We start from the raw sequence: 26,563 nt of genomic DNA on the forward strand, positions 1-26,563 counted from the left end.
TCTGAATATTTTCTCTGGACAGACAAATGCCTATCTAAAGGGGCCCAGGGATTTCTCGTCCATCTATCCTTTCCATAGCCCCAAACCTCAGCACCCCACCCCTTATCTACCTCATGGGGATTTTTTTTTATGGCAAAATCAATCATTATCTACTATCATCTGTTTCTGTGCCATAAGTGAGCAGTGAAATTGATGAATAGCAGTCAGGAAATAAAATAGGCAAAGAAAGAAGTCAGTAGAATCTGGTCCTGGGAAGGAATTATTTCAGGTACTATCTGCATTGTATGTTCTACTTCTAACTTTTAGCTCCTGTACAAAAGTATCTCCTTACCAAGTCTATAATGTTCTTAATTTAAAACATAAATAAGCACAGGACTCTTCGTTATATTTATGTTCTCCATAGTGTCACTCTGGATGACTCTGGATTCAGCGCTAAATTTCAGCTGCAAAAGGTCCTGATGTTTCCTTCTAAAATGGACTGATTCTCTTGAAAAAAATTCAGAAAAAAATTTGGGAGAAATAAGGACTTAATCTCTTGGATATTGATATTAGTTTTTCTAATAACTCTTGCTATTTATCATAGGATGCTCCCTGCATTTTGCCTCTGGGAGCTTTGCTGGAGGATGAAGAAAAGGTCGTGTTTCATTACCTCGCCTGGAAATAATGATAAACACAGGCTATAACACAAGGGCACTTTTGAAGTATATGTTTCACCCTTGATCTCTTATGCGAGGTTTATTTTAAGAGCTTGAAAGCCAAGCTCAATGAAAAAGCTTTCCGTTGGCTCTGCAACCCAACAAGACAGACACAGACTTCAGAGGATAATTAGAACTGCAGAAAAAACAATGGCTACGAACCTGCCTTCCATTGAGGACCTGTATACTGCACGAGTCAAAAAGAGGGCTGTGAAAATATTTACAAACCCCTCGCATCCTGGACGTAAACTGTTTCAACTCCTACCCTCAAAATGACGCTATAGAGCACTGCACACCAGAACATTAGGCACAAGGACAGTTTTTTCCCGAACGCCATCACTCTGCTAAACAAATAATTCCCTCAACACTGTCAAACTAGTTACTAAGTCTGTACTACTAATAATCATCTCATCGTTCCCACCACCCATCTCCTTCCACTTATGACTGTATGACTGTTGCTGGTATCCTTACAATTTATATTGATATTGTTTCCTGATTGCTTATTTGTACCCCATGACTATCATTAAGTGTTGTACCTTATGATTCTTGATGAACGTATCTTTTCTTTTATGTACACTGAGAACATATGCTCCAAGATCAATTCCTTGTGTGTCCAATCACACTTGGCCAATAAAAAATTCTATTCTATTCTATTCTATTCTATTCTATTCTATTCTATTCTATTCTATTCTATTCTATTCTATTCTATTCAGTACCTATCCTGCTCCATAATGTTCTCCTTTCTTTGTCTTTTGAAGCGGTTCCACGAACCAGTGCCACCCAGTGCAGCTCTGTACCAGAGCCCCGTTATGGGAGACGAATTGGCAGTGATTTCTCGGTGGGGGCTGTGATCCAGTTTGAGTGTAATGCTGGCTATGCCCTCAAGGGATCACACAGCATTGAATGCTTGACGATGCCTGGAACTCTTGCCCAGTGGAACTCTTCGGTGCCTACTTGTCTTGGTATGTATCTGCCAAAGACAGGACTAAGTGGCATTCACTGCCGGTCATTCTGTGGCATGTTCAATTTCTTTTTTGTATAACAGACTTTAAAACAGTGTTTCTCAACCTCAGCAGCCTTAAGATGTATGGGCTTCGACTCCCAGAATTCTGGGAGTTAAAATCCACACACCTTAAAGTTGCCAAGGTGAGAAACATTGTTTTAGAGCAGTGATGGCGAACCTTTTAGAGACCGAGTGCCCAAACTGCAACCCAAAACTCACTTATTTATTGCAAAGTGCCAAGATGGCAATTTAATCTGAATAATGTGGTTTTACCAGGGGTGAAATCCAGCAGGTTCTGACAGGTTCTGGAGAACCGGTAGTGGAAATTTTGAGTAGTTCAGGAAACCAGCAAATGCCACCTCTGGCTGGCTCCGGAGTGGAGTGGGAATGGAGATTTTGCAATATCCTTCCCCTGCCACACCCACCAAGCCACACAATGCCCACCAAGCCACGCCCACAGAACCAGTAGTAAAAAAAATGGATTTCACCACTGGGTTTTACTACCTAAAATAATGATAAACAAGGCAGAGTTCAGCTAATTGTTCTAAGAAAAATGTGACAAATGCACTTTTATGCCCCTTCATTTTTTTTTCTGCTTTTGAAATATTACATTTAGCAACAATAAAAAAAGAAAAAAACTTTTGTAATATCATTTTTCTCTTTCCCTCCTCTCTCTTTCCCTCCCTCTCTCTCCCCCCTGTGGGAGAAATGCAATGGAGCTGGGCTGGGGCGACAGTGCGCGTGCCCACAGAGAGAGCTCTGAGTGCCACCTCTGGCACGCCTGCCATAAGTTCGCCACCACTGCTTTAGAACAATGACCCAAGCCATGGGACAAACTAAAAAACTTTGGCTGACCTTGAAAACAATTGAGCAGGTTTGGATCTGGCTGGCTATGGAATTCTGGGAGTTGAAGTGTACACATCTCTAGGTTGCCGAAGTTGAGAAACCCTACGGCAAAGATGAAGGCAAAGAAGGATTGAGCTGTTCTTTGTTTAGCGATCTGAGATTTCCCAACTCCATTTGGAACAGTAGAAATCCTTTCTAAATGCTTCCATCATGAATATATTATAATCACATATGTTCTCCAAATGATTGCTGTAATTGTTCCAGGGTAACTTCTAATATGGGTATATGCAAGGTTATTGGGTATTTGCAGAATTAACTTTTCTGGCAATATTGGCAATAAATGTGCACGTATGAAAGCAAGTTTCTAACCTCTGTGGCTGCAGAGATTTCCTCAGAAGGATTGAGATGAACCCTCCTGATAGCTTAGAAATCTTGGGGTTGGTGGAGAAACATTTCTTGCGAGTTCAGGGTCCTGCATCTTTTCTTCTCCCTCATTCAAGGCTAGCAGAAACTAAAATGCATTTTGCTAAATCCTGTTGCCAAATAAATTATGAATAGGGTAGAGCTCATTTCGTTTCAGATAATTTGCATCTTTTATCTAGGGTACAGTTTCCTTTCCAGAGAGACTTGTGTCAGGGAAAATGGAAGGCATGACTCGGTGTTGCTGCGGGAAACGGCTGAGACTCTCTAGCAGGTGCAAATCATCTGTAGATGCTGCAGGAAAGGAATGGGGAATGTTCTTTCAGCATGTTCTCCTTTTTTATATTGCATTCAAAGCAGTGGTGAAATCCAATTTTTTTTACTACCGGTTCTGTGGGCATGGCTTGTTGGGCGTGGAATGGCTTGGTGGGCATGGCTTGGTGGGTGTGGCAAGGAAAGGATACTGCAAAATCTCCATTCTCACCCCACTCCAGGGAAAGGATACTGGAAAATCCCCATTCCCTCCCCACTCCTGGGGGAAGGATATTGCAAAATCTCCATTCCCACCCCACTCTGGGGCCAACCAGAGGTGGTATTTGCCGGTTCTCTGAACTACTCAAAATTTCCACTACCGGTTCTCCGAACTGCTCAAAATTTCCACTACCGGTTCTCCAGAACTTGTCAGAACCTGCTGGATTTCACCCCTGATTCAAAGTCATCCAGCAAGGATTCATGCACATCTCAGAGCCTGAACTTTCTCTGTCTTTGCTGCAGGATGTTCCTTGGGGTACACATCCTCCCTAAAATTACTTATTTATTAAACAAATTAATATAGCTGCCCAAGCCACACACAGATGACTCCGGATGGCTTTAAAAAATCCATCACATAATAAGAAAACCATTAAAAATGCCACCATGGCAACAACAATATAATCAAATCAGCCCCTTTGTAGTACCCAGGCCCCTTGGCAAAACCATGTTTTTGAGAAAGCAACAGGATGGGGGGCAACTGTACCTTGGGGGAATAATGTTCAATAAAGAAGGGGCCGCCACTAAGAAAGCTCTTTTGTTCCATTAGATGTACATCCCTAATCAATGGTACGCATAACATGCCCTACCTTCAAAATGACCTAGACTATGTATCTGAATGGTCAAACAATTGGCAACTCCAAAGCTCTGCTAACAAATGCTCAGTCCTGCACATTGGCAATAGAAATAAGAACATGAAATATTTGCTGGCTGGTAATGATCTAAAAGTTGACCCACACTCTGTCAAGGACCTAGGAATACTCATTTCAAAAGATCTAAGCCCCAGAGCTCCCTGTAACATCATTGCAAAAAAGGCATTAAGAGTTGTCAATCTTATTTTCATTTTCATTTCATTTTCATTTTATTAGATTTCTATACCGCCCTACTCCCGAAGGACTCAGGGCGGTGCACAGCCAAACAATAAAAACACATACAATACAAAATTTAAAAAATAGAATAAAATCAGATTAAATAATTTTGGCCCTGACAAATTTAAAACCCCAAACTTTTAAAACCAATTTAAAATTGAATATATAAAATACTAAAAGATATTTAAAATTTTAAAAATCTTTTATAAAAGAGGGGGGAAATTAGGCCAGGCCGGCCTGGTGAAATAGTAAGGTCTTTAAGGCGCGGCGGAAGGTGCGCAGATCCGGGATCCTCCGTATCTCTGGGGGGAGCTCGTTCCAGATAGTAGGTGCTCCCACAGAGAAGGCTCTCCCCTTAGGGGCCACCAGTCAACATTGTTTGGCTGACGGCACCCGGAGGAGCCCCTCTCTATGGGAGCGTACCGGCCGGTGGGAGGCTATTGGTGGTAGTAGGCGGTCCTGCAAGTACCCGGGTCCTAAGCCATGGAGCGCTTTAAAGGTGGTAACCAGAGCCTTGAAGCGCACCCGGAAGACCACTGGGAGCCAGTGCAGCTCGCGCAGGAGGGGTGTTATGAAGTTTTCTCTCTCGTAATGCTATACTTCAAATTAGGGCATATAAAACCTTTGCCAGATCTATCCTTGAATACTGCTCACCTGCCTGGAACCCTCACTGTATTTCAGACATCAATATTTTAGAGAGGGTCCAGAGATATTTTACTAGGAGAGTACTCATATCCTCTGCTCGAAATAAAATTCCCTTTACCACCAGGCTTGAAATTTTAGGCCTGGATAACCTCGAACTACGCTGTCTACATTCCAACCTAAGCTTAGTTCATAAGATTATTTACCAAAACGTCCTACCTGTAAATGAGTACTTTAATTTCAACCGTAATAAACAAGGGCTATCAATAGATTCAAACTCAATGTAAATCGCTCTAATCTTGATTGTAGGATATATGACTTCTGCAATAGAGTAGTAAATGTCTGGAACACTCTACCTGATCTTGTTGTTAGTCTTGCTAATCCCCATACCTTTTACCTTAAACTGTCTACCGTGGACCTTTCACGTTTCTTAAGAGGTCCGTAAAGGGGGCATGCAGAAGCACACCAGTGTGCCTACCGTCCCTGTCCTATTGCCCCCATTTATATGTACTCATTCGATATGTTTATAGCTATGTTTTGCCTATTTATATCTTTTTATTTGTGCCAATTTTTTTTCATGTGTCCATGTCTATGTCTATACTGATACTTGTTTCCTTATACATTGACAAATAAAATAAATAAATAAATAAATAAATAAATAAATAAATAAATAAATAAATAAATAAATAAATAAATATAGGAGGAGAGTCATCTTAGTCTACAGCAGCCAAAAATCTGAATGTCTGGAAGCATCTGTATTGGTCTTAACTGGTGCTATCAGGCTTTTATCTCCCAAACAAAAAAGTGTCACCATAGCAAAAGCATTATTGATGTGGAAGGTTGTCTTCTTCACTGGGCAATGTGGAAAGGCTGGTTATGGTACTTGGGTTACCTGCAGAAGGAGGATCATGTCATGAAGCAGCAATTGTTAGTCCAAACAACAGTGATTATTTGTATTTGGCTTTACATGGCAACTTGTGCAGCAAAAATCAAAACCTGCTCTTAGGTTTTAGGGTGGTGGAGCAGGGGTGAAATCCAGCAGGTTCTGACAGGTTCTGGAGAACTTGTAGCAGAAATTTTGAGCAGTTTGGAGAATCGACAAATGCCACCTCTGGCTGGCCCCAGAGTGGGGTGGGAATGGAGATTTTGCAGTATCCTTCCCCTGCCACGCCCACTAAGCCATGCCCACAGAACCGGTAGTAAAAAAAATTAGATTTCACCACTGTGGTGGAGGCTACGTATTTGAGAGAATAATTGGATAATAATTCTGGGGATTAGAAATAGGTACCTAACTGCCATTGATGAGTAGAATGATTTCAGTCTCAAGGACTGTTGACGTAACGCAGACTTTCTTGTCTATTTCAGTGCCTTGTGGTGGAAACTTAACAGAGCGAAAAGGCACCATTTTGTCCCCTGGATTCCCTGAGCCCTACTTGAACAGCCTCAACTGTGTGTGGAAAATAACTGTCCCTGAAGGAGCTGGAATACAGGTAAAGCATGGCTAGGTTGAGAAGCCAGCTCGGATTGGGAAGAAAGGACTCTTAACAAAGGCTGCTCTCTCTTTCTTTCAGCTTGTAGCCTAACCAAGAAGTCAAGATGTTGGTCTTTTAATCTGCTTTTTTTTCCTCCTGCCAGACTAGTTATTAGTAAAACGACTGTCCAGGATTTAATTCTGTATGAAAGCACTGATGTGTCAAGTGTCAAGGAGACTATTTATCTCACAGAAGACATTGTGGGCGGAGGGCTACGTCTACGGCAGCCAGAAAGTAGGAAAGGATCTGATAGCATCTTTTCAGGCTAATAGAAATTTTGTTAAAGGGCATGAGCTACACAGCTCACTTCATCAGATGCAAAATCTGATATCGGGATTTTTCTTTGGATGGTCCGGTTAGCTCAGGTTGGAAGATGGAAAAAGCAAAGAGCAAATTCTTTCTCTCTGACTAGGCAGTCTGTTCAGCAGCCTGCCAATTTTAAAAGCACTGACGAGCACTGCTGTACTCAGGGAGAATTGGAGAAACTCTTGGTTATTCAAATTCAAATTCAAATCTTTATTGTCACTGCACAACATATGTACAATGAGATTGGTTGAGCTCCCTCAGTGCACCCACCCACCCCAACACAATACAACTCACAGTGAAGACAGAAAATCCCTAACCCAATAGATCATATTAACAAAACACCCAGTCCTATTGCAGCAGTGTGAACATGTTACATGTTGCACTGGCCCTGCAAGTCCATCATACTACGTAGTTATGATGTTATTTCTCATTCAGGAGTCTGACAGCCCACTGATAAAAACTGTTCTTCAGCCTATTTGTGCAGCTGGCTATACTTCTATATCTCCTTCCCATTAACAGAAGTGCCTACCCTGTTGCCTCTCTTCCTGAACTAACCTGTTGTGACCCAGGCCCAAGTAATTAGTATTAAATTCAAACAGTTTGAAAACAGACTTTATTAGAACAGCTGAGAATTAACTCATTCTCAGTATAGTCCAATCTAAATTAAAGCAAATTCTTCAAAACATCATTCCTCAGTTTATCACTGACCTTGGGATAATTAGGCAAACTGCTAAAGGCTTTTCTTGGCAAAAGTTCAGAAGCAGAAGACGCCGACAAGAAATGAATACAGTGAAACAAGAAGCAATTCTCCCAACGTTGTTTTCTGGCAAAGAGGCCAAGAGCCGTTGTTGGTCTTTTAAGCCTTATGGGAGGGGCCAATCATCTCTTGGCCCTACTCCTGAGTTGTCCCTTTTGCTTTAGCTGCTCTTGCCTTCTGGAAGCTCTTCTTGTACGTGCACTAGGAACAGGCTCCTCCTGTTCCTCTGCCTCTCTACTGTCAGCCTCTGGAGGTTCTGAAGTCCACACATAACTCCCCGATGGCCCTGGCCCCATCTCTGCCTCCGATGCAGAGCCCTCATCTAGGCCTTCCCCAGACTCCAGGACTGGCCCATGTTCCTCTCCAGCCTCCTCACTGTCCAACTCTGCTGCCAGCTCTGCAGGCTGCTGGCGGACCACAACATAACCAAACATGTCACTGGATAACATTCAGCTCCTTATTCTGAAGGATTTGAGGTTGCCCAATCAAGAACAGCTCAATATTTCATATCTTCCATGACAAGCATGGACCTCTCCCAGATGGATCTGATTCCATGCTCCCAACAGGGCATATGTTTAAACATCCTATCTGACAGTTGCATGCACATGGTTTTGCACTGAGCTGGTTTACTACAAGTTCTGTGCCATCTAAAAGATTTATGTCTTAGGTGAAGGATATGAAAGTATGATTATCAAATTATCAGGTATGGATGGATGGGATGGGACGGGGTGGGACGGGACAGGACAGGACAAAGATTCAGGAGAATCTTGATCATCTGAAACACTGGACAGAAAGAAGAACATTGAATTAAAACTAAAATGAATACCAAATTTTATATTTGGATAGGAAACAAAGTTAAGGCATAAGTATTGGGAAGGTGGACCATGTTGTGCAGCACAATGTAAAAAGTTCTGGGGTTGATTCCAAGTTGTATCAGCAGAGGTGAAGTCCGCTTGAATCTGATCCTCCTTGTTCTGCATTGGTCAGATCACACCTAGAATTTTTCATCATATTTTAGAAAGGCACTGGCCAGATGGAGTATCTCCAGAAGTGCAACCAAGACCATAAGCTCCTTAGAAGAAAAACTTATGAGGAATGATTAAATGTCTTGAACATGCATTTAACCTGAAAAACAAAAGATTGTGGAAAAATATAGTAGTTACTTCAAAGACAGGGCAGAATTGTTCAGAGTTGTCCCAGAAAACAAGAGAAGAAACAATAAGTTCAGTTAGAAGGAATTAGATTTTGATTGGACATCTAAAAACTTTCCTAAGGATAACAATTGTTCCAAAACTGCCTGGAGGAGTCATGCAGGATTGCAGGACCATATGTTGGGAATGATATACAGGTGGTCTGTGACTTAACAACCATTCATTTAGCGACTGTTTGAAGTTACAACAGTACTGCAAAAAGTGACTTTTGATTAGCCCCTGTATTTACAGCCTCCCCACAGTCATATGATCAAAATTCAGGCACTTGGCAACCATCAAGTATTTACAATAGTTGAAGCATCATAGGTTTATCTGGTCACCATTTGTGACCTTCCCAGCCAGCTTCTGACAAGCAGAGTCAATAGGGGAGGCCAAATTCACTTAATGTCAGGGTTCCAAGGAACACCCCCAATGAAATAAAGCTCTGAGGTTCCTCAAAGTTCCAATTTATTAGAGATGTCATGTTGGCACATCTGGGAAAACCCGAATCTGAAAGCTTCCAGGTTTCCCCCACCCAGCTAAGAGTTCACAGCCCTGCCCCACGCCCATAAGTTCATCACATTGTCCAATCAACTCTTCACACTCCACTGGATACAATCTTCTGGCAGTCTCCATCAGATGCAGGCAAAAGTCCTTGAAGACGGAATGTTGTTATGACTAACTTTCTACCGCTCCAACAACAACCCCCTCCCAACTTCCCCAGCTAAAATATGTGGCAGTTAAGAAGCAAAAAAGAAAATTGTCTTCCAAAACTGACAATGACTGTACGATTCATTTAACAACTGCAGTGATTTCCTTAAAAAGCTTGGTTAAAAATGTCATAAAATTGGGCATGACTCACTTAACAATTGCCTTGCTTAGCAACAGACATTCTGTCTGTTCCAATTGCGGTCATAAGCAGTGGTGAAATCCAATTTTTTTTACTACCGGTTCTGTGGGCGTGGCTTGGTGGGCGTGGCAGGGGAAGGATACTGCAAAATCCCCATTCCCTTCCCACTCTGGGACCAGCCAGAGGTGGTATTTGCCGGTTCTCCGAACTACTCAAAATTTCCGCTACCGATTCTCCAGAACCTGTCAGAACCTGCTGGATTTCACCCCGGTCATAAGTCAAAGACTATAGATTTCTGCCCCGGGGAGAAGATTGGGCTTGATGATCTTCAAAGTCATTTGTACCCCTTACCTTCCATCATTTTCGTTGGTGGAAGAGTGCAGTATATTGTCTTCGAGCTATTTTATTTAACTATGTGCAATAGTGCTAGTGGACATCCAGGATTGCTAAACATGAAAGTCGATGCCTGAAGAAAAACACAGAACCTTCAGAAAGGTTTGTCTGAGATAAAAGCCACAAATACTTTCATCTCTGAAAGAAATGATCTGATAGCAGAAGTTTCCCTGCTCCGTGTCCTTTAGGACTCCACATACATAATCGACTAGGTAATTAGGACAGTAAAAAAACATCATCTGGAAATCTTCAGGTTGGGAAAAGTTGTTATGGAGAAAAAAAAATGGGATATATATAATAACCCCTTTTATAAACTCTTTCCTTGCTAAGGACTACGTAGTTCAAAGACAGTAGTACTACTAGCATCTTCTACGTAAATATAAAACTTTTTCAAATGAAATGTATTTAGCTCTATATAGAGAAAGGGAACTGTCCCTTTAAAACCTGTGAAAAGTTTGCTAAAGTTCTTGGACTTTAGTAGGAACAATTTGGTCTGATCCAGTGGTGAAATGTAAAATTTGTTACTACCGGTTCTGTGGGCGTGGCTTGATTGGGGGGGGATAATGTGACGGTGGGCGTGGGCGACTTTTTTTTTTTACTTTTTTAAAGCATTTTTTTTTCAACCTATTCAGGCAAATAGGTTGTAAAAAAATGCTTTTAAAAGGTAAAAAAAAAGGCTCTGACAATCACAGCTGTGCTGCACGATCGTCAGAGCCTTTTTTTAAAAAAGCAGGAAGTAACAACACCCGGGCGGGTGGGCAAAGCCTCGCGCCGCCATCGCTACTGGTTTTCTGAACCACCTGCCACAGTCGCTACCGGATTGCCCGATCCGGTCTGAACTGGGAGCATTTCACCCCTGGTCTGATCCAACTCCAGGATACCAATTGCAATTCTTTGCAATGTATATATTATAATCCAGAGAGAGAGAATCCTGCTCTGCTTCAGTAGCCTAGCAAAAGAGAAGGAAGCAATTAGCATCATAATAGGACCGTTTTGCAGCTTCCAAATTCACAAGGCGTATCCTTTTGCGAGTGTCACAATTGATTAGCAGATCCGTTTTTTTAATTTTACTTAGTTTTGCCTTGGATTTTTTGAGACTTGTATGCCTTGTTATTGGTTTTTTTTTTTTTTAATTTGATTTATATGCCGCCCTTCTCCGGAGACTCAGGGCGGCTTACAATGCGTTAAGCAATAGCAAATAGTATTTCTCACAGCATAGCATGGAAGAGAAAAAGGAAGGTGGTTTTAGCAGAACCGCTAAATGTATTGCGAAACATTTGACATTGTGATATCAAGGCGATAATTTATTCCATTCATTTGTTAATTTCAGTGAAGAAGAAGCTACTGGGAGAACCAACCTACTATTAATACATTTTATTTTTTGCTCTATTTCCTTGAAATGTAGTATCTAAATTAGGATGTCTTTAGAAGCTAATAAATCATATGAACTGAAGCTAAAATAATGCTATTAACAAGAAGAAATATATTTCAGGAAAATGTAGTTTTTTTCCACTCTTCTTGAGAAAATATACTGTTTCTTCTCTCCATATTCTAACTTTGGAACCATGCCATGCATGCCATGATGTCATCGCAGAAATGAGATGCAACTGAAGCATCATGATGTCATTAGCATCATTAGCATGATGACATCACGGCATGTTATGTCTCCCTGAAGACAGCCATGACTTCATAAAACCTTTCTGGAAAATTCAACGAACTCTTGCACTGGTCTGCACAATCAAAGCTGCATTCTTACATCACCTTATTTACTGAATTTCTACCTTTTCATATTAAACCAAACTGAATTAATCAGCCTGGATTCATACAAGGTCTTAAACCAGGAAAAAAAGAAAAAGAAAAGAAAGATCTGAAGTTAATATTTAGCTGGCTTTGTAACTGCTAGTTTTGTCACTGACTTGGTTAAACAGGTGTTGTCTGTAACTAAGCCTTGAAGAAGGATGTTTGATCTGTTTGTACAGGGATGAAGTAAGTCCTTAGATAACCGACATGCATAGTGCATGAACCATGATCCTGGTTCATGTGTTAGGACAGAGGTCTTCAAACTTGGCAGCTTTAAGACTTGTGGACTTCAACTCCCAGAATTCTCCAGCCAGCTATGGAGAGTTGAAGTCCACATGTCTTAAAGCTGCCAAGTTTGAAGACCTCTGTGCTAGGATCCCCATAGAACTGTGCAGAGATTCTGCAAACACCTGAGCTGAGTTGACAGTTTAGTATGCATGGCTAAGGTGTAATCGGCTGCTTGTAACTCTGTGTTGCTGTAAACATAACCAGAGTGTTTTAGTGATGGCCAACTGAGCATATAACATCTGAATTGTATTATACTTCCATCGATTTCTGTTTTGCATTCCAGGTTAATCCTGGCAAATCAGGTGAGCTGGTAAGAACGAAAGCATTCTTGGAAGTGGACTATAGGCTGTATCCAACCAAGGAGTTCACTTGCTAGGGCTTTTTGTATGAATTATTCATTTCCCAAGCAGCAATTCTCCCTGGTAGTAAATATACACTGCAGTTCCTAAAATCTTGCACATTAATTTAGAATTGCCCCCTCCGTTCTCCCCCGCCCCAAAAAAATCCTTCTGAAAAAGAAGGAATGAAAAGGAGAATAAAACCAACATTTATGTTCTATTATACAGAAATAAATAAAACAAAAGAAAGAAATAAGGGACGTGGGGGCTCAGTGGCTAAGATGCTGAGCTTGTCGATCAAAAGGTCAGCAGTTCAGTGGTTCGAATCCCTAGTGCCGCGTAATGGGTGAGCTCCCATTAACTTGTCCCAGCTTCTGCCAACCTAGCAGTTTGAAAGCATGTAAAAATGCAAGTAGAAAAATAGGGACCACCTATGGTGGGAAGGTAACAGCGTTCTGTGTGTCTTTGGCATTTAGTCATGCCGGCCACATGACCACGGAGACGTCTTCGGACAGCGCTGGCTCTTTGGCTTTGAAACGGAGATGAGCACCCCACCCCTAGAGTCAGGAATGACTAACACATATGTACAAGGGGAATATTTACCTTTACCTTTATACAGAAATCATTACAAGTTGGATAATTATTTCTTTTCTATTTTTCTTTTTTCTGCTCTTGCACTTTTGCCCTTCTTTTTTCTTTCTTTTTTTTTCTTTTTTGTACTTTATATCAGTTTTTAATCTTCCTTTTTAAAAAAAATTTAGCTATATAAACCCATTAATATATTATCAAACAAGTTGGATAATTATGTAGATGCCAGAGCAATTTGTAAAGGCTCTGTGGGGGTTATTAGCATTTTGTTGAGATGAACTCTATAAAGGCTTTTGTGTTTTGTTTATGTTTTGATTTAAAGTTTTCACAAAATGGCTTTAGGACAAATTAAGGAAGAAAACAACTGAAAATGTCAGAAAGAGTTATTTATTTGCCACCCTGCCAAACACACCACTTTTTTTTTTATTGCCTTCAATGAAAAACAAAGTTTGCATTTCCATGGGATAAACTTCTCCAAAATGCCATCCTGGCTAAAGGGCAGATATCATAATTAAGTGGAAAATGTTTTATGTGGCATGCCATTTTACTTAAAAAATCCCCATTGCAAGAATAAAGTGTGTATCAAGGATTAAGGATTTCACCTCTTAGACTGGCCTGTCTAAAACAGAATTCCCTAACCAGGTTTCTCTGGGGAAAACATTTCCCAGCTAGCATAACTGACAGATTTCAGAGATTTGAGTTGTGCTGTGAGAGATTGGTTAGCCTCTGCATTATAATTCTGAGGACCTTATCCACCAGACTTAAGCCATATGTGATGGCAGGGAGATTTCAGATGCATTCAAGGGCAGGATCTCAGTTGCCATGGGGTTAATCATGAAACTTGAAACCCCATGTTAATTAAAACTGCATCAAAGAAGAGGCCTCAAATGTTCTTCAATGCATTTCAAAGCCCTTCACTATAAAGATTTCTACACTGATAAATTAAGTGTGAAAAGAATTTGATATACAAAGTTTGTGAATCTACCATAAAAAATTAAATTACATTTGGTTTACTGATTACATATTGAATGGTACTGTTAATACTGGTAACCTTTAATTATGAATGGTACTACCAACAGTAGTAATGTCAATAGTAATTGTTACTATCATCATCAATATGTTTTTTCTCCTCTGGCCTTTTCTCTGTTCCCAGATCCAAGTGATCAGTTTTGTCACAGAACAGAACTGGGACTCCCTAGAAGTCTTTGATGGAGGGGACAATACAGCCACCATGTTAGGCAGCTTCTCAGGTAAGATCTGAAGCTACCATAGAAGGGGCTGTGACTGCTTACCTATCAGGTATTTATGTTCAATAAATAATTATTGTAAGCTGCCCAGAGTCACATAAGTGAGATGGGCAGCTATGTAAGTCAAATCCAAATCAATCAATATTGAGGGCAGGGTGTTTAGGATTGAAACCAGAGTTGACTTCAAAAGTGGTTTTCTCAAGAGAAAGAAACCAATATCCAGAGCTGTAGGAGACGAGCAGGCAGAGCTGGGGGCAGAATTAAACATGTCATCAGCTTAGAGTCCTTGCATGGCCACAAACGGTTGAAGTCCAGCCCCTTTTGAATTCCGTTGACTTCTATCTGGCACCGATTCAGATTTGAACGTTAGTTGACTAGATTTTTGTCCATAGACTTGAGCAATAAATCTTTCTGAACTGCATCTTAATGCATATTCCTGATCATTTGTGCCCAACAGAGCAAGGTAATGGTAGAAAACCAATCCTTGCACTGCCACTGCTGTTCTTCAGTTGAGCATCTAAAATCAGTTCTTTGATCAACTTGAAAGAAGATCACAGGGAATCACAGGGAAGTCTGGGATGGACAATCTGGATGCCCCTGCCTCCCACTCAAGCTCATTTCCCAAAATTCACAAAGTCATAAAACTTTCAGATGACAAATGGAAATTGTATTAATGCATGAGATGTCAATATTTACACACACCATTTAATTAGATATTTGTCTTCATGCCACATGAGCCATAACATGCAGGGGTGGGTTTAAAATTTTTTAGCAAGGGCTTTTCTGCCCGGTTGCTGGGTAGGCGTGGCCATGGTAGGCGTGGCCTAGTCGGCCTCCTGCACCACGGCTGGGGGGAGCATTTTTGCCCTCCCTGGGCTCCAGAGGCTTTCGTCGAGCCTCCTGAAGGGTGAGAACGGCCTTCCCAGGCTCTGGAGGCCTTCCGGAGGCTGGAAACGGCCCTGAATGTCTGATAGGCCCGTTTTTCACCCTCCCCAAGCCTCCACATGCGCCCTGCACTTACCTGCATCTAAAACAAGCCACGTGGGGACTCCTGGGAGGGGCGAGGTGGGGTGGGCAGGGCCAGCCAGGAGTGGGATTTGGGGATTCTCCGAACTGCACAGAATCTTAGCTAGAGGTTCCCCCGAACCCCTGCGAACCCCCAGCAGCCCTCCCCTGATTACATGTCTAAATTCTTGGATGAGATTATTGTGAGATAGGAAGAGAGAGGGAGGGAAGGAGGGAGGGAGGGAGAATATATAGTATTAGTGTAATTTAGCTTCAGACAACCAGCCACAAATATTGGGTGTTGGGGTGCTGTTTGTCTCATTACAGCCATGTTAGTCACAAGTGTGACAGTGGCAGAGTATAAACACCAGTGTCATGCTGTTCCTAGCATTTCTTTGCATAGATCTAATTCCTTGCTTGGCTTGCAAGAAATTATGAAGCAGGAAGTATTGAATAAAAGAGGATTCCTGCAGGATGAAGGAGGGCCTTGCCAGTATGTGGGAACAAGAAAGATAGAGACTGCTAGGTAGGCAGGGAACAAAAGGGTGACTAACCGTAACAAATACTGCTCCATAATAATAATAATAATAATAATAATAATAATAATAATAATAATAATAATAATAATAATAATAATAATAATAATAATAATAATAATAATAATAATTTTATTTCTATACCGCCCTTCTCCCGAAGGACTCAGGGCGGTGTACAGCCTATTTAAAAACACAGACAAAACAATGATATAAAATTTAAAATAATTAAATAAGTGGCTCAAATTTAAAACCCCAATAAATTTAAATACCCCAATTTAAAACTATTGTGTTGATAGTCCGGCTATCATAAGGGAAGCTGCTAGCAAAACACATGACTACAATGTGGTATAAGAAGAGGCAAGTAACATATCTGAAAAGTGTAAGTGGTATATAAAAGAAGACATGGTGTATTAGGTGCAAGGAACCAAGAATGACACAGTGAGTTACTCAGACTGGTTTTCTATTGTTACCTTCCTCTGTCAAGACACAAAGAATCAGAACCATACATTAAACTGCAATTCAGAAAGATTTATTGCTCAAGCCTATGCACCAGAGGTGAAATGCTACCGGTTCGACTGAACCGATAGCGATGGCAGTAGGTGGTTCGGAGAACTGGTAGCAACGGCAGTGTGAGACTCTGCCCACCCGCCCAGTCATCATTACTTCCTGGTTTTAACCTGCCTTTTTACCCACTGCACATGCGCAGAAGGGTTTGTGCATGCACAGAGGGTCCATGCATGCATGTGATGTGTGCGTGAGAGCGGAGCAAGCGTCCGCATGCAGCGCATGCACTTCCGAACCGGTAGGGAAGGTAAGTAGATTTCACCCCTGCTATGCACTAGAATTTAGTTTCTTTATTATTCCGTGCCTATAGACAGGGTTCTTGCCAGACTAAAGCACTATCAAACATATCATATGAACAATCAGGGAGGGTTCCTTCTGGGCCTCTTTCTGCATACTAGGGATTCAAGGCTGATTTGTCTTTTAGCTCCTTGGGAAAGAACTCCTCCTACCTGAGACTCAGTGTCAGATTCCACCAGGTGGTACTTTCTTCTGCTTCCCAGTCATTTTTACTTGCACAGATCGACAAAGCTTTCAATTATATGAATTGTTCATACTTTTAAAATTCATCTAGAGCAGGGCTGTCAAACTCCAGCCTGTGGGCTGGATGCGTCGCACACTGGCCATGCCCACGCCTGGTTTAGCTAAGGGGGGGAAAAAGTCCCGATATGTCTTGTGACGCCACCATGATGATGTGAGTTTGACAGTCCTGATCTCGAGCAATGTATCTCAACCTGGGCAACCTGAAGATGTCTGAACTTCACTCCCAGAATTTCCCGGCCAGCATGTCAAGATTGGCATGAACAGGATCCTCTCCTAGCAATGTCAGGGTTCCAAGGAACACCCCCAACGTAATAAAACTCCGAGGCCTGAGGTTTCTCAAAGTTCCGATTTATTAGAGATGTCATGTTGGCACATCTGGGAAAACCCAAATCTGAAAGCTTCCAGGTTTTCTCCACCCAGCTAACAGTTCACAGCCCTGCCCCACATTCACAAGTTCATCACATAGTCTAATCAATTATTCACATTCAACTGGATATAATTTTCAGGCAGTCTCCATCAGTCGCAGGCAAAAGTCCTTGAATACGGAAGGTTGTTATGACTAACTTTCTACTGCTCCAACAAATTTCCCCCCTCCCAATTTCCCAGGGTAAAATATGTGGCAGTTAGGAAGCAAAAAGGAAAACTGTCTTCCAAAACTGACAGCACTCTAAAACATGCCCTCTGAGTGATTCCTTCCTCTTGTCTCTCTCTCTCTCCCCCTCTCCCACTTCCATTAGGTACCACTGTCCCTGCCTTGCTCAACAGTACCTCTAACCAGCTGTATTTGCACTTCTACTCTGATATCAGTGTCTCTGCTGCTGGATTTCACCTGGAGTACAAAAGTAAGCTCATTGCAGCGCAGTGCTGATTGTTTAGATTGTGTGTGCTGAGTTGCAGTCATTATGGAAATGGAAGGTGTGCCGTGTCCCATGTCTGATGGATCCCAGATTTAATAAATCCAAGCAACTGGAAGAAAGGGATGGGATATGCAATCAGGGACTAGTAAATTCTCAGAGAAGTGCCTTGGGTAGACTCTAGAACAGTTTGGATTTAAACCTACTAACTACAGAATCTAGAAATTAATCCAAAAAGTGTTACTATTGGAGGAGGCCATTAAGCCCAAATCCCAGATTAGTGCAGGAATCCAACTTCCCAAATCCAGTGTCCCAGTGGTCAGTTGCCCCTGGTTCGCACCGGTTCTATAGAACCGGTAGTAAAACCGGTGGGAGACTCCGCCCACCGACCCCGACGTCATCAGAACACTTCTGCACATGCGTGCGCGGCCCTGTTGCAAACTGGTAGTAAAGATAAGTAGAACCCACCCCTGCAGTGTCCCAAATAAATGACTCTCTAACTTCAAGTTGAAGTCATCCATTGAATGAGAGCCTACCACCTTCTTTGGTAACTGGTATTTCTGAACGTGCAATTGGTATTGAAATTTGCCATCTTGTAATTTAAATGCTTTATTTCATGCTCAATTTTGGATTTTGGAATAATAATGTCTTGGCTGCCTTCTATAGTACATCCCTTCAGGTTTTTCCAAAACGATGCCATATTTCTTCTTAGTTTCTTTTCTCAAAGGTGAATATAACTATTCCTTTTAGCTCCTCCATGTAGAAATTAGGCTCTGATCTCTTATTCATACTCACTGACCTTCCAAAATGTTCCAGTATTCCTGAAAAGAAAAAGCAAAATACTCAGAATTGGACACAGGATTCCAGGTATAGCATGTCCAGGATCAAATAGTAGAAAATAGTAAGGAGAAAAATCCACACCCCAAGTCATCTGCACCTCTTACCAACATCTGAACACTATTCGATTGAGGGAAGGCATTTTCTGCACCAGGGCCAAATTTATGTTGGGATATGTAATGTTGGAATTTCTGAGATTGAGAGAATAGTGCTGCCGACAACATCTAGAGAAAATTGCTACATTCAGCTTTTCAAGCTTTCGAGGACTTAAATCCCACCTTAATATACCTGAGTAGAAAGAATATTCTTCACCATTTTTCTCTAACCTGTTTGAGTTTGTCTGAAAACGTCCAAATGATAGTGCTATTATTTCCTGTGGTTTGCAAATTGTACTTTTGTTGATCCATATAGTCCTTTAAAGGAACCTTATTTTTAAAATTATGGAGCTTGGAGCAGATCATAAAACATCTATCCTTGTGTACAATAGCCAATCTTGCTTTAAAAAAAAAGGTTATTGATTTTTCAAAGATCACTTAATGTTTTTGTCAATACATACACTATTGTGTAATGATTATATGCAATGGTTGTCTCCCTGTTAGCAAATACTTCTTCCCTGAATTAAAATTCAAACTATGTTTTTCCATCCCCTCAAGATTTATTTCTGAGATTTACCAGGTGGACACAAAAGATAGAGCTAGTTAATTAGGGATGCTAGAGATTGATCTAAGGTTTCATGCATTTTTTCTGCTATCGAACTATGGATGCTGTTTAAAGATTTATCTTGTCTGGTCATAAAACCAATCCTTTCATTACTAGCTATACTGATTGGCATTAGTTTTTCATGGCCTTAGGCTAAAGGATTTGTGGAGTAATTGAAGACAGGAAGTGCAGGTGGGAGAGCTAAATCTTCTTTAGAATTGGCCTTTGAACCCTCCCCTTTTAAAAAGATTTTGCAAGCATTAGGAGTAGTGGCTCAGGAATTCCGGGACCTGAAGTCTACAAGTTGTAAAGTTGCCATAGTTGCCCACCCCTGCATTAACGTGACAGTTAGAAACAAACTGGGGCACTTAAAGCTCTGTACAAATGAGTTAAAGATCTATATAGACTTCAATATTTGAGTGGCTGCCACAAAGATGAGAGGGAGTCAAACTATTTTCCAAAGCACCTGAAGACAAGACAAGAAACAATGGATGGAACGTAACCAAGGAGAGAAGCAACCTAGAACTAAGGAGAAATTTCCTATCCATTAGAACAAATAATCAGTGGAACAACTTGCCTCCAGAAGTTGTGAATGCTCCAACACTGGAGGCTTTCAAGAAGAAACTGGAGCGCCATTTATCTGCAATGGTATAGGGGCGTGATGGCGAACCTATGGTACATGTTCCAGAAGTGGCACGCAGAGCTCTCTCAGTGGGCATGTACACTGTCATCCCAGATCAGCCAGCTGGTTGTGTGCATGCGCGCCGGCCAACTGATCGTCGGGTTTCTGGTGCTCTGGTGCATGTGTGCACCTGCGCCTTCCAGTTTGGGCACTCTGTGCTTAAAAGATTCACCATCACTGGTATAGGGTATCCTGTTCAAGCAGAGGGTTGGACTACATGACCTCCAAGGTCCCTTCCAACTCTATGAGTTATGGTCCTTCTCCAAAGGCCCTTTTCTGGCAGAGGTAATTTTACAAAGAAGTTGGAGAAGAAACCATATCCTCTATCCCACATGCCACCATCTCTCCCCATCAAGTGCTGATCAGGGCAGGAGGTAGAAAAGAATCCACGTGATACTGAGCCAAGCACCTCAACAGTTTCATGTGTTGAATCCGTCAAACGGAAGCCCTGGTGACCAAAGCTGCATGATATAGTCTATGCACTATATCCCCACCATAGCCAGAGCTCAGGCTGAGACCATCAGAACAGATGGTCCTTATTCTGAAGCTTCTGAATGAAGTCCCATGGTGGAAAAAACAATGGCAGTGTCCTTTTTCATTTCACCAGAGTAGATCATCAGCGTGTATTTGCATAGGGACTGTACACATGTGTTACATGGGGGGAGTATTCTGAATTTGGAGACACAGCATATTTAAATGTAGAATTAGTGGTGCAGGATTTAATTCTTGAATCTTCCATCATGGGCTAAATAATAGTGCACTGATTTTAATGCATTTTAATTGGGATTCTGCCATATTGAAGGAAAGCTTTATTCTTTTTTAAGCCCACTGTTCTGCCATCATCTTCCAGTTAATTGATTTCTGCAAAATATTCAATAAAGTTTCTTAAGAGATTCTCATAAATAAGATAACAAAGTGAGCTGCACTGTGCTACTACTGGATGGAGAAAAGCTGACTGAGCAACCATTGAGAAGTGTATATCACTGGCTCTCCCATCAAACAGGGGTGAAATGTACCATTCTAGGGCTTGTGCAATTCAACGTATATTGTGAATGAGGGGTTAGAAAATAACAACAGAAAGATGCAGTGATAATAAACACCATAGAGAACAGTATCAAGATTCAGGAGGTCTTTGACAAACTGGGCAGAAACCAGTGGTGAAATTCAATTTTTTTTACTACCGGTTCTGTGGGCGTGGCTTGGTGGGCATGGTGTGACTTGGTGGGCGTGGCTTGGTGGACATAGCAGGGGAAGGATACTGCAAAATCTCCATTCCCACCCCACTCCAGGGGAAGGATACTGCAAAACCTCCATTCCCACCCCACTTCAGGGGAAGGATACTGCAAAATCCCCACTCCTGGGGGAAGGATATTGCAAAATCTCCATTTGCACCCCACTCTGGGGCCAACCAGAGGTGGTATTTGCTGGTTCTCCAAACTACTCAAAATTCTGCTACCGGTTCTCCAGAACCTGTCAGAACCTGCTGAATTTTACCCCTGGCAGAAACCATCAAGATTAAATGCAAAGTCCTTCATTTGAGTAAGAAAAATCACAGGTATGATTAAGGGATGGGAGTGGTGAAGTAGGCAGGCATTCTGGGCAACAATACATATGAAACTTTGATATTTTTGGAGATCAAGAACTGAACATGAGCCAACAAAGCTAAAGAAAAATGAAATATAAACTTAAAGGTAAAGGTTCCCCCACACATGCATGCTAGTCTTTTCTGGCTTTAGGGCGATGCTCATCTCCATTTCAAAGCCGAAGAGCCAGCCCTGTCTGAAGACGTCTCCATGGTCATGTGGCCGGCATGACTCAATGCTGAAGGTGCACGGAGCACTGTTACCTTCCCACCAAAGTGGTCCCTATTTTTCTACTTGCATTTTTTACATGCTTTCAAACTGCTAGATTGACAGAAGCTGGGACAAGTAATGGGAGGTCACTCTGTTACATGGCACTAGGGATTTGAACCACCGAACTGCTGACCTTTCTGATTGTCAAGCTCAGTGTCTTAGCCACTGAGCCACTGCATCCCCTTAATACAATCCTAGGCTGCAACAAATATAATGTCAAGACCAAAAGAAGTCATTGTCCTCTATTCTACATTGTTCAAACTATAGTATATCTAGAATAGTATAACCAATTCTGGCCACATTTTATGAAGAACCTCAACAAATTATTAGTGTCCTTCTCAACAAAGGTGATAAAAGGCCTGGAAAAGAAAAAAGAGACCTTACAAGAAACAGTTGAAGGTGATTTAGCTTGGGGAAGAAGATATTAGGAGGAGAAAAATATTAGGAGGTTATCCAATATCTGAATTGCCATAATATAAAAGTTGAGGCAGAATAGTTCAGAGTTGTTTCAGAAGATAGGACAAGAGGACAAAACATAAGAAATAGATTTCAGGTAAACATCAGGGGAAAAATTATTATTAATAATGATTGTTCAAGAGATGGTGGGTTTTACCATCACTGGAGGTGTGTAAGCAGAGGGAAGGTAACAGGAATGCTGTAGATTCATGAAATGAAGTTAAGGGTGGATGAGATGATCTTCAGGATCCCTTTTACCTCTTACCTTCTATAATTCTTCAGTGGAAGGTAATATTATGGTGCAATAATCAAGTAGAGATCATAGTTTAATGAACATACAGGTTGGTAGACAACAAAGTCAAGGCCTGATAGAAAACTCAGTATTTTCAGAATGGTTTGTTTGATAAAAATCATGAAAACTTGAAACTCTGAAAAAATAATATGATTGAGAACCATTCCCATCCTGCTAAAAATGTTACACTATATGAAGTCTTCACTCCTTCCATTGTTTTTCTACACAGAAAATCTCTTGATCAGCCTCCAGTACATTTAGTGAGTTGTCCAGTAGACAAAATAGAAGAGATTTTTGCCTTGCACTGTTCACAGTTGCTGTATTCATAGGCTAGGTAGATCAACAGACTAAATCAATGTAGCAGCTTTATACATTCCCCATGTCAAGACAAATTTCATGCTGCTCAGGCACCTGCATAGCTGGCACTTCATAACAATAACATTTTTGATACCAAACTGTTAAGAGTTCTCCAGGGCAAAGTGCTGTGGAATTAATCAACTTTCAGAGCTTAGTTCCCATACAGAAATATAAAGGATAATAGAGGGACTAGCTGCTCAACTGGCCATTTCCAGGAGCAGAAAAAGATGAAGCTTATAAAGAGAGATTAAATATATATTTTTGCTTTGGGGTTTGCTTGACATATCAACAAAGAGCCTCTTAAAAAGCTTTTTTTTTTCTTCTCTTTCTGGAGGCTGTTTTTTAGGAACTCAAAAATACTCTTTCATTTCTCCTGCCTTAACTCATCTGCATTAGATTTTTGAGTGCTAAAAAAAAGTCAGAAAGCCTATTTAGTGAAAAATCCTTTATATCTCCACATACATTCATTCATTTAGTACCATTTTTTCAGCTCCTTAGTCCAAATGATTCAGAGGTTCAAGGTTAAAAGTGCTCTTAGAAACCTTAGAAATCCTCATACCAAAAAAATAAAAATAAAAATGCAAGTTTGGGGCTAGAACAGGGTGAAATCCAGCAGGTTCTGACAGGTTCTGGAGAAATTTTGAGCAGTTTGGAGAACCGGTAGCGGAAATTTTGAGTAGTTCACAGAACCAGCAAATACCACCTCTGGCTGGCCCCAGAGTGGGGTGGGAATAGAGATTTTCCAATATCCTTCCCCTGGGAGTGAGGTGGGAATGGAGATTTTGCAGTATCTTTCCCCAGCCACGCCCACAGAACCGGTAGTAAAAAAAAAATTGGATTTCACCACTGGGCTAGAAGTATTGCCATCGATGGCAATACTTTGGACAAAGATCAGGGTGTCCCGATAGAATACAAATTAAGCAGATTTAGTATGCTGCAGATACCATGTGCTGCATTGTACCATACTAAAGAGCCCGTGCAACCTTGGGCTGCATCAAAACAGAGGTAGAATATTGGGATCATGGGAAGTAATAGCTGCATTAATCATACCACACCTAGAATGCAGTGTCCAGTTCTGTTCATCCCAAGGCAACATGAATACTGAGGAACTGGAAAGTGTTCAGAAAAAAAAGCAACATAGATGGTGAAAGGCTTGCGACCAATGAGGAATGGTTAATGGAATTAGGTAAGTTTAGCCTTAAGGAAGAGAAAGTGTAGCTGAGGCATAATAGCAATACTTGAAAGAGTGTAACAGGGATGAGAATGTGGGTTTATCTGGGGGAAGGACAAAAACCAAGGAGTGGAAACTTTACAAAGAGAGATCCAAACTCAAAATGTGGAATTTCCTGATCATCAGAGTATTAAGCAATGGAACAACCTGCCTCCTGGAGTCATGGAAGCTCCATCACAGAAGACTTTCAAGGGGAAGTTGGATAGCCTTTTCAGCGGTAGTATGAGAATTCTTGTCCTGGGCACCCTTGGACTAGCAGACCCATCCAATACAACGAGTCTGTGTTCTGATCTATTCCATTCCTATCCTATGACCGATAGTCTATTCCTATCCTATGTTTTGATACACAGTATAAGATAAACAACAGAAAAGAGGGATGGAGGAACAGGTGCAGCTTTTTCATATACCTGCACTGAGAATATCCTCTGGGCCAATGCTGCTGAAAAGTCTTCACATGACTTCAAAGCTGGACCATAATGCACTGAATCTGTCCTTGGCATCTCTGAAGGGCCAAGTCAGGGACTCAGATGATGTCTTCCATGAATCAGGTTTGAGGAAAAGGTCTCCAAGAACCTTGGAGGGGGCAGGGAGAAAAAAAACTCACATTAGGTAAGGCAAGTCAGAGTGACATCAAACAATGCTGACTTGTGTTGAAGTTCATCCAAGGTGCAAGGTATTGAAATCATACAGATAGAAAATGATACTTAAGACGTGACTGTATACATTGCCCAAGAAAATGAACTGGTGGATCATCAAACAAATCAACCCAGCATCCTTACTGAAGGAACAAATGACCAAGTTCAAATTCTTCTTCTTCAGACACATTATGTGAAGAACCAGGTCTCTGGGGGAAAAAACTCAAACACTGGGAAAGTGGGATGAATTTTCTTAATTCATGGTATCTACAGTAGCTAGAATAGAATAGAATAGAATAGAATAGAATAGAATAGAATAGAATAGAATAGAATAGAATAGAATAGAACAGAATAGAATTTTTTATTGGCCAAGTGTGATTGGACACACAAGGAATTTGTCTTTGGTGCATACGCTCTCAGTGTACATAAAAGAAAAGATACATTCATCAAGAATCATAAGGTACAACACTTAATGATAGTCATAGGGTACAAATAAGCAATCAGGAAACAATATCAATATAAATCGTATGGATACAAGCAACAAAATTACAGTCATACAGTCTAAGTGGAAGGAGATGGGTGGTGGGAACGATAATAGTGCAGACTTAGTAAATAGTTTGACAGTGTTGAGGGAATTATTTCTAGCTATAGCCTGTTTGAGTAGTGATACATGCACAAATGGATAGATGCTAAATACATACTGATTAACTGTTTGTGCTTCCTTTTAGCTGTGGGTCTCTCCAGTTGCCCAGAACCTGCTGTCCCCAGTAATGGCCTGAAAATTGGTGAAAGATATGTGGTGAATGATGTGGTCTCCTTTCAATGTGAGCCAGGATATGCTCTCCAGGTACCTACCCACTCTCCAAATCAGTGGTCCCCAACCTTTTTATCTCCGCGGCCCGCTGAGCGCGTGCAGGGGTGGGGGCACGGCCCAGGAGCTTTTGCGCACGGCCCATTGCGCACGGCCCAGGAGCTTTTGCGCACGGCCCAGGAGCCTTTGCGCTGCAGCGTTCATGTCCCCCGGCCGCTGCGCGGCCCGGTGCCAGGTACTCCACGGCCCGGCACTGGTCCGCGGACCGGGGGTTGGGGACCACTGCTCCAAATAATTATTTAAGTCTGGGGGAAAAATGAGTTAAAGTGGATTAAAAATCATTGCCTTTGTCAAGGTAAATCGAGACATCAATATCACAGCCCATTCTAATGTCTGGCTACCATGGAAAAGAAAATATGGGAAGAAAATTATTGTATGAACTTTATGTAATTATCTCAGAGCAGTGTTTTTAAAACTTGGCAATTATAAGATATGTGAACATCAAGTCTAAAAATTCCTGAGCCAGCATGCCAAGTTTGAAAAATCCTGCCTTAGAAGAAGCTTGCAAAATCCTATCCAATGAATATGAATAACATTTGACATAGAATACAGCGACTTCAAATTAAGGGAATTGCTTCAATGTCGTATGAAACTCTCAATCTCAATCATAGCACTTCCTGGATCTCTCAAAAGAACACTAGAGAAATATTTGGTACTTGAAGGCAAAGAATCTTATTGTAACTTTTGTGGGATAACATTCCTTTGAAGTCTCTTTTGACAAGACATCAGCATTACATATAAAGAGCATCTGTAGGTGCCACTCAAATTATATCAAATGCAATCTTTCTAGGTTATCTTGGAGAGGTTGCAATCAAATTGATCCATTTTTAACATCTTTGGTGAGGATGCCTTTGGTTAA

General features: G+C 41.3%; 1 protein-coding gene across 2 annotated transcripts in view; it reads left to right on the top strand.

Moving 5' to 3' along the window:
- CSMD2 (CUB and Sushi multiple domains 2) overlaps positions 1-26,563 on the top strand; it is an 822,245-nt gene that overhangs the window by 673,940 nt on the left and 121,742 nt on the right. For both annotated transcript variants that reach the window (XM_034413370.3, XM_034413371.3), the window contains 5 exons: positions 1,454-1,657; positions 6,369-6,493; positions 14,199-14,295; positions 17,675-17,779; positions 25,562-25,680. In XM_034413370.3, coding sequence (XP_034269261.2) covers positions 1,454-1,657; positions 6,369-6,493; positions 14,199-14,295; positions 17,675-17,779; positions 25,562-25,680 — 650 coding nt within the window. The remainder of the gene's footprint in view (positions 1-1,453; positions 1,658-6,368; positions 6,494-14,198; positions 14,296-17,674; positions 17,780-25,561; positions 25,681-26,563) is intronic.

This window comes from Pantherophis guttatus, chromosome 10 (assembly GCF_059756535.1).
Source record: "Pantherophis guttatus breed Tessera chromosome 10, ASM5975653v1, whole genome shotgun sequence".
In the NCBI taxonomy this organism is placed as follows: Eukaryota; Metazoa; Chordata; class Lepidosauria; order Squamata; family Colubridae; genus Pantherophis; species Pantherophis guttatus.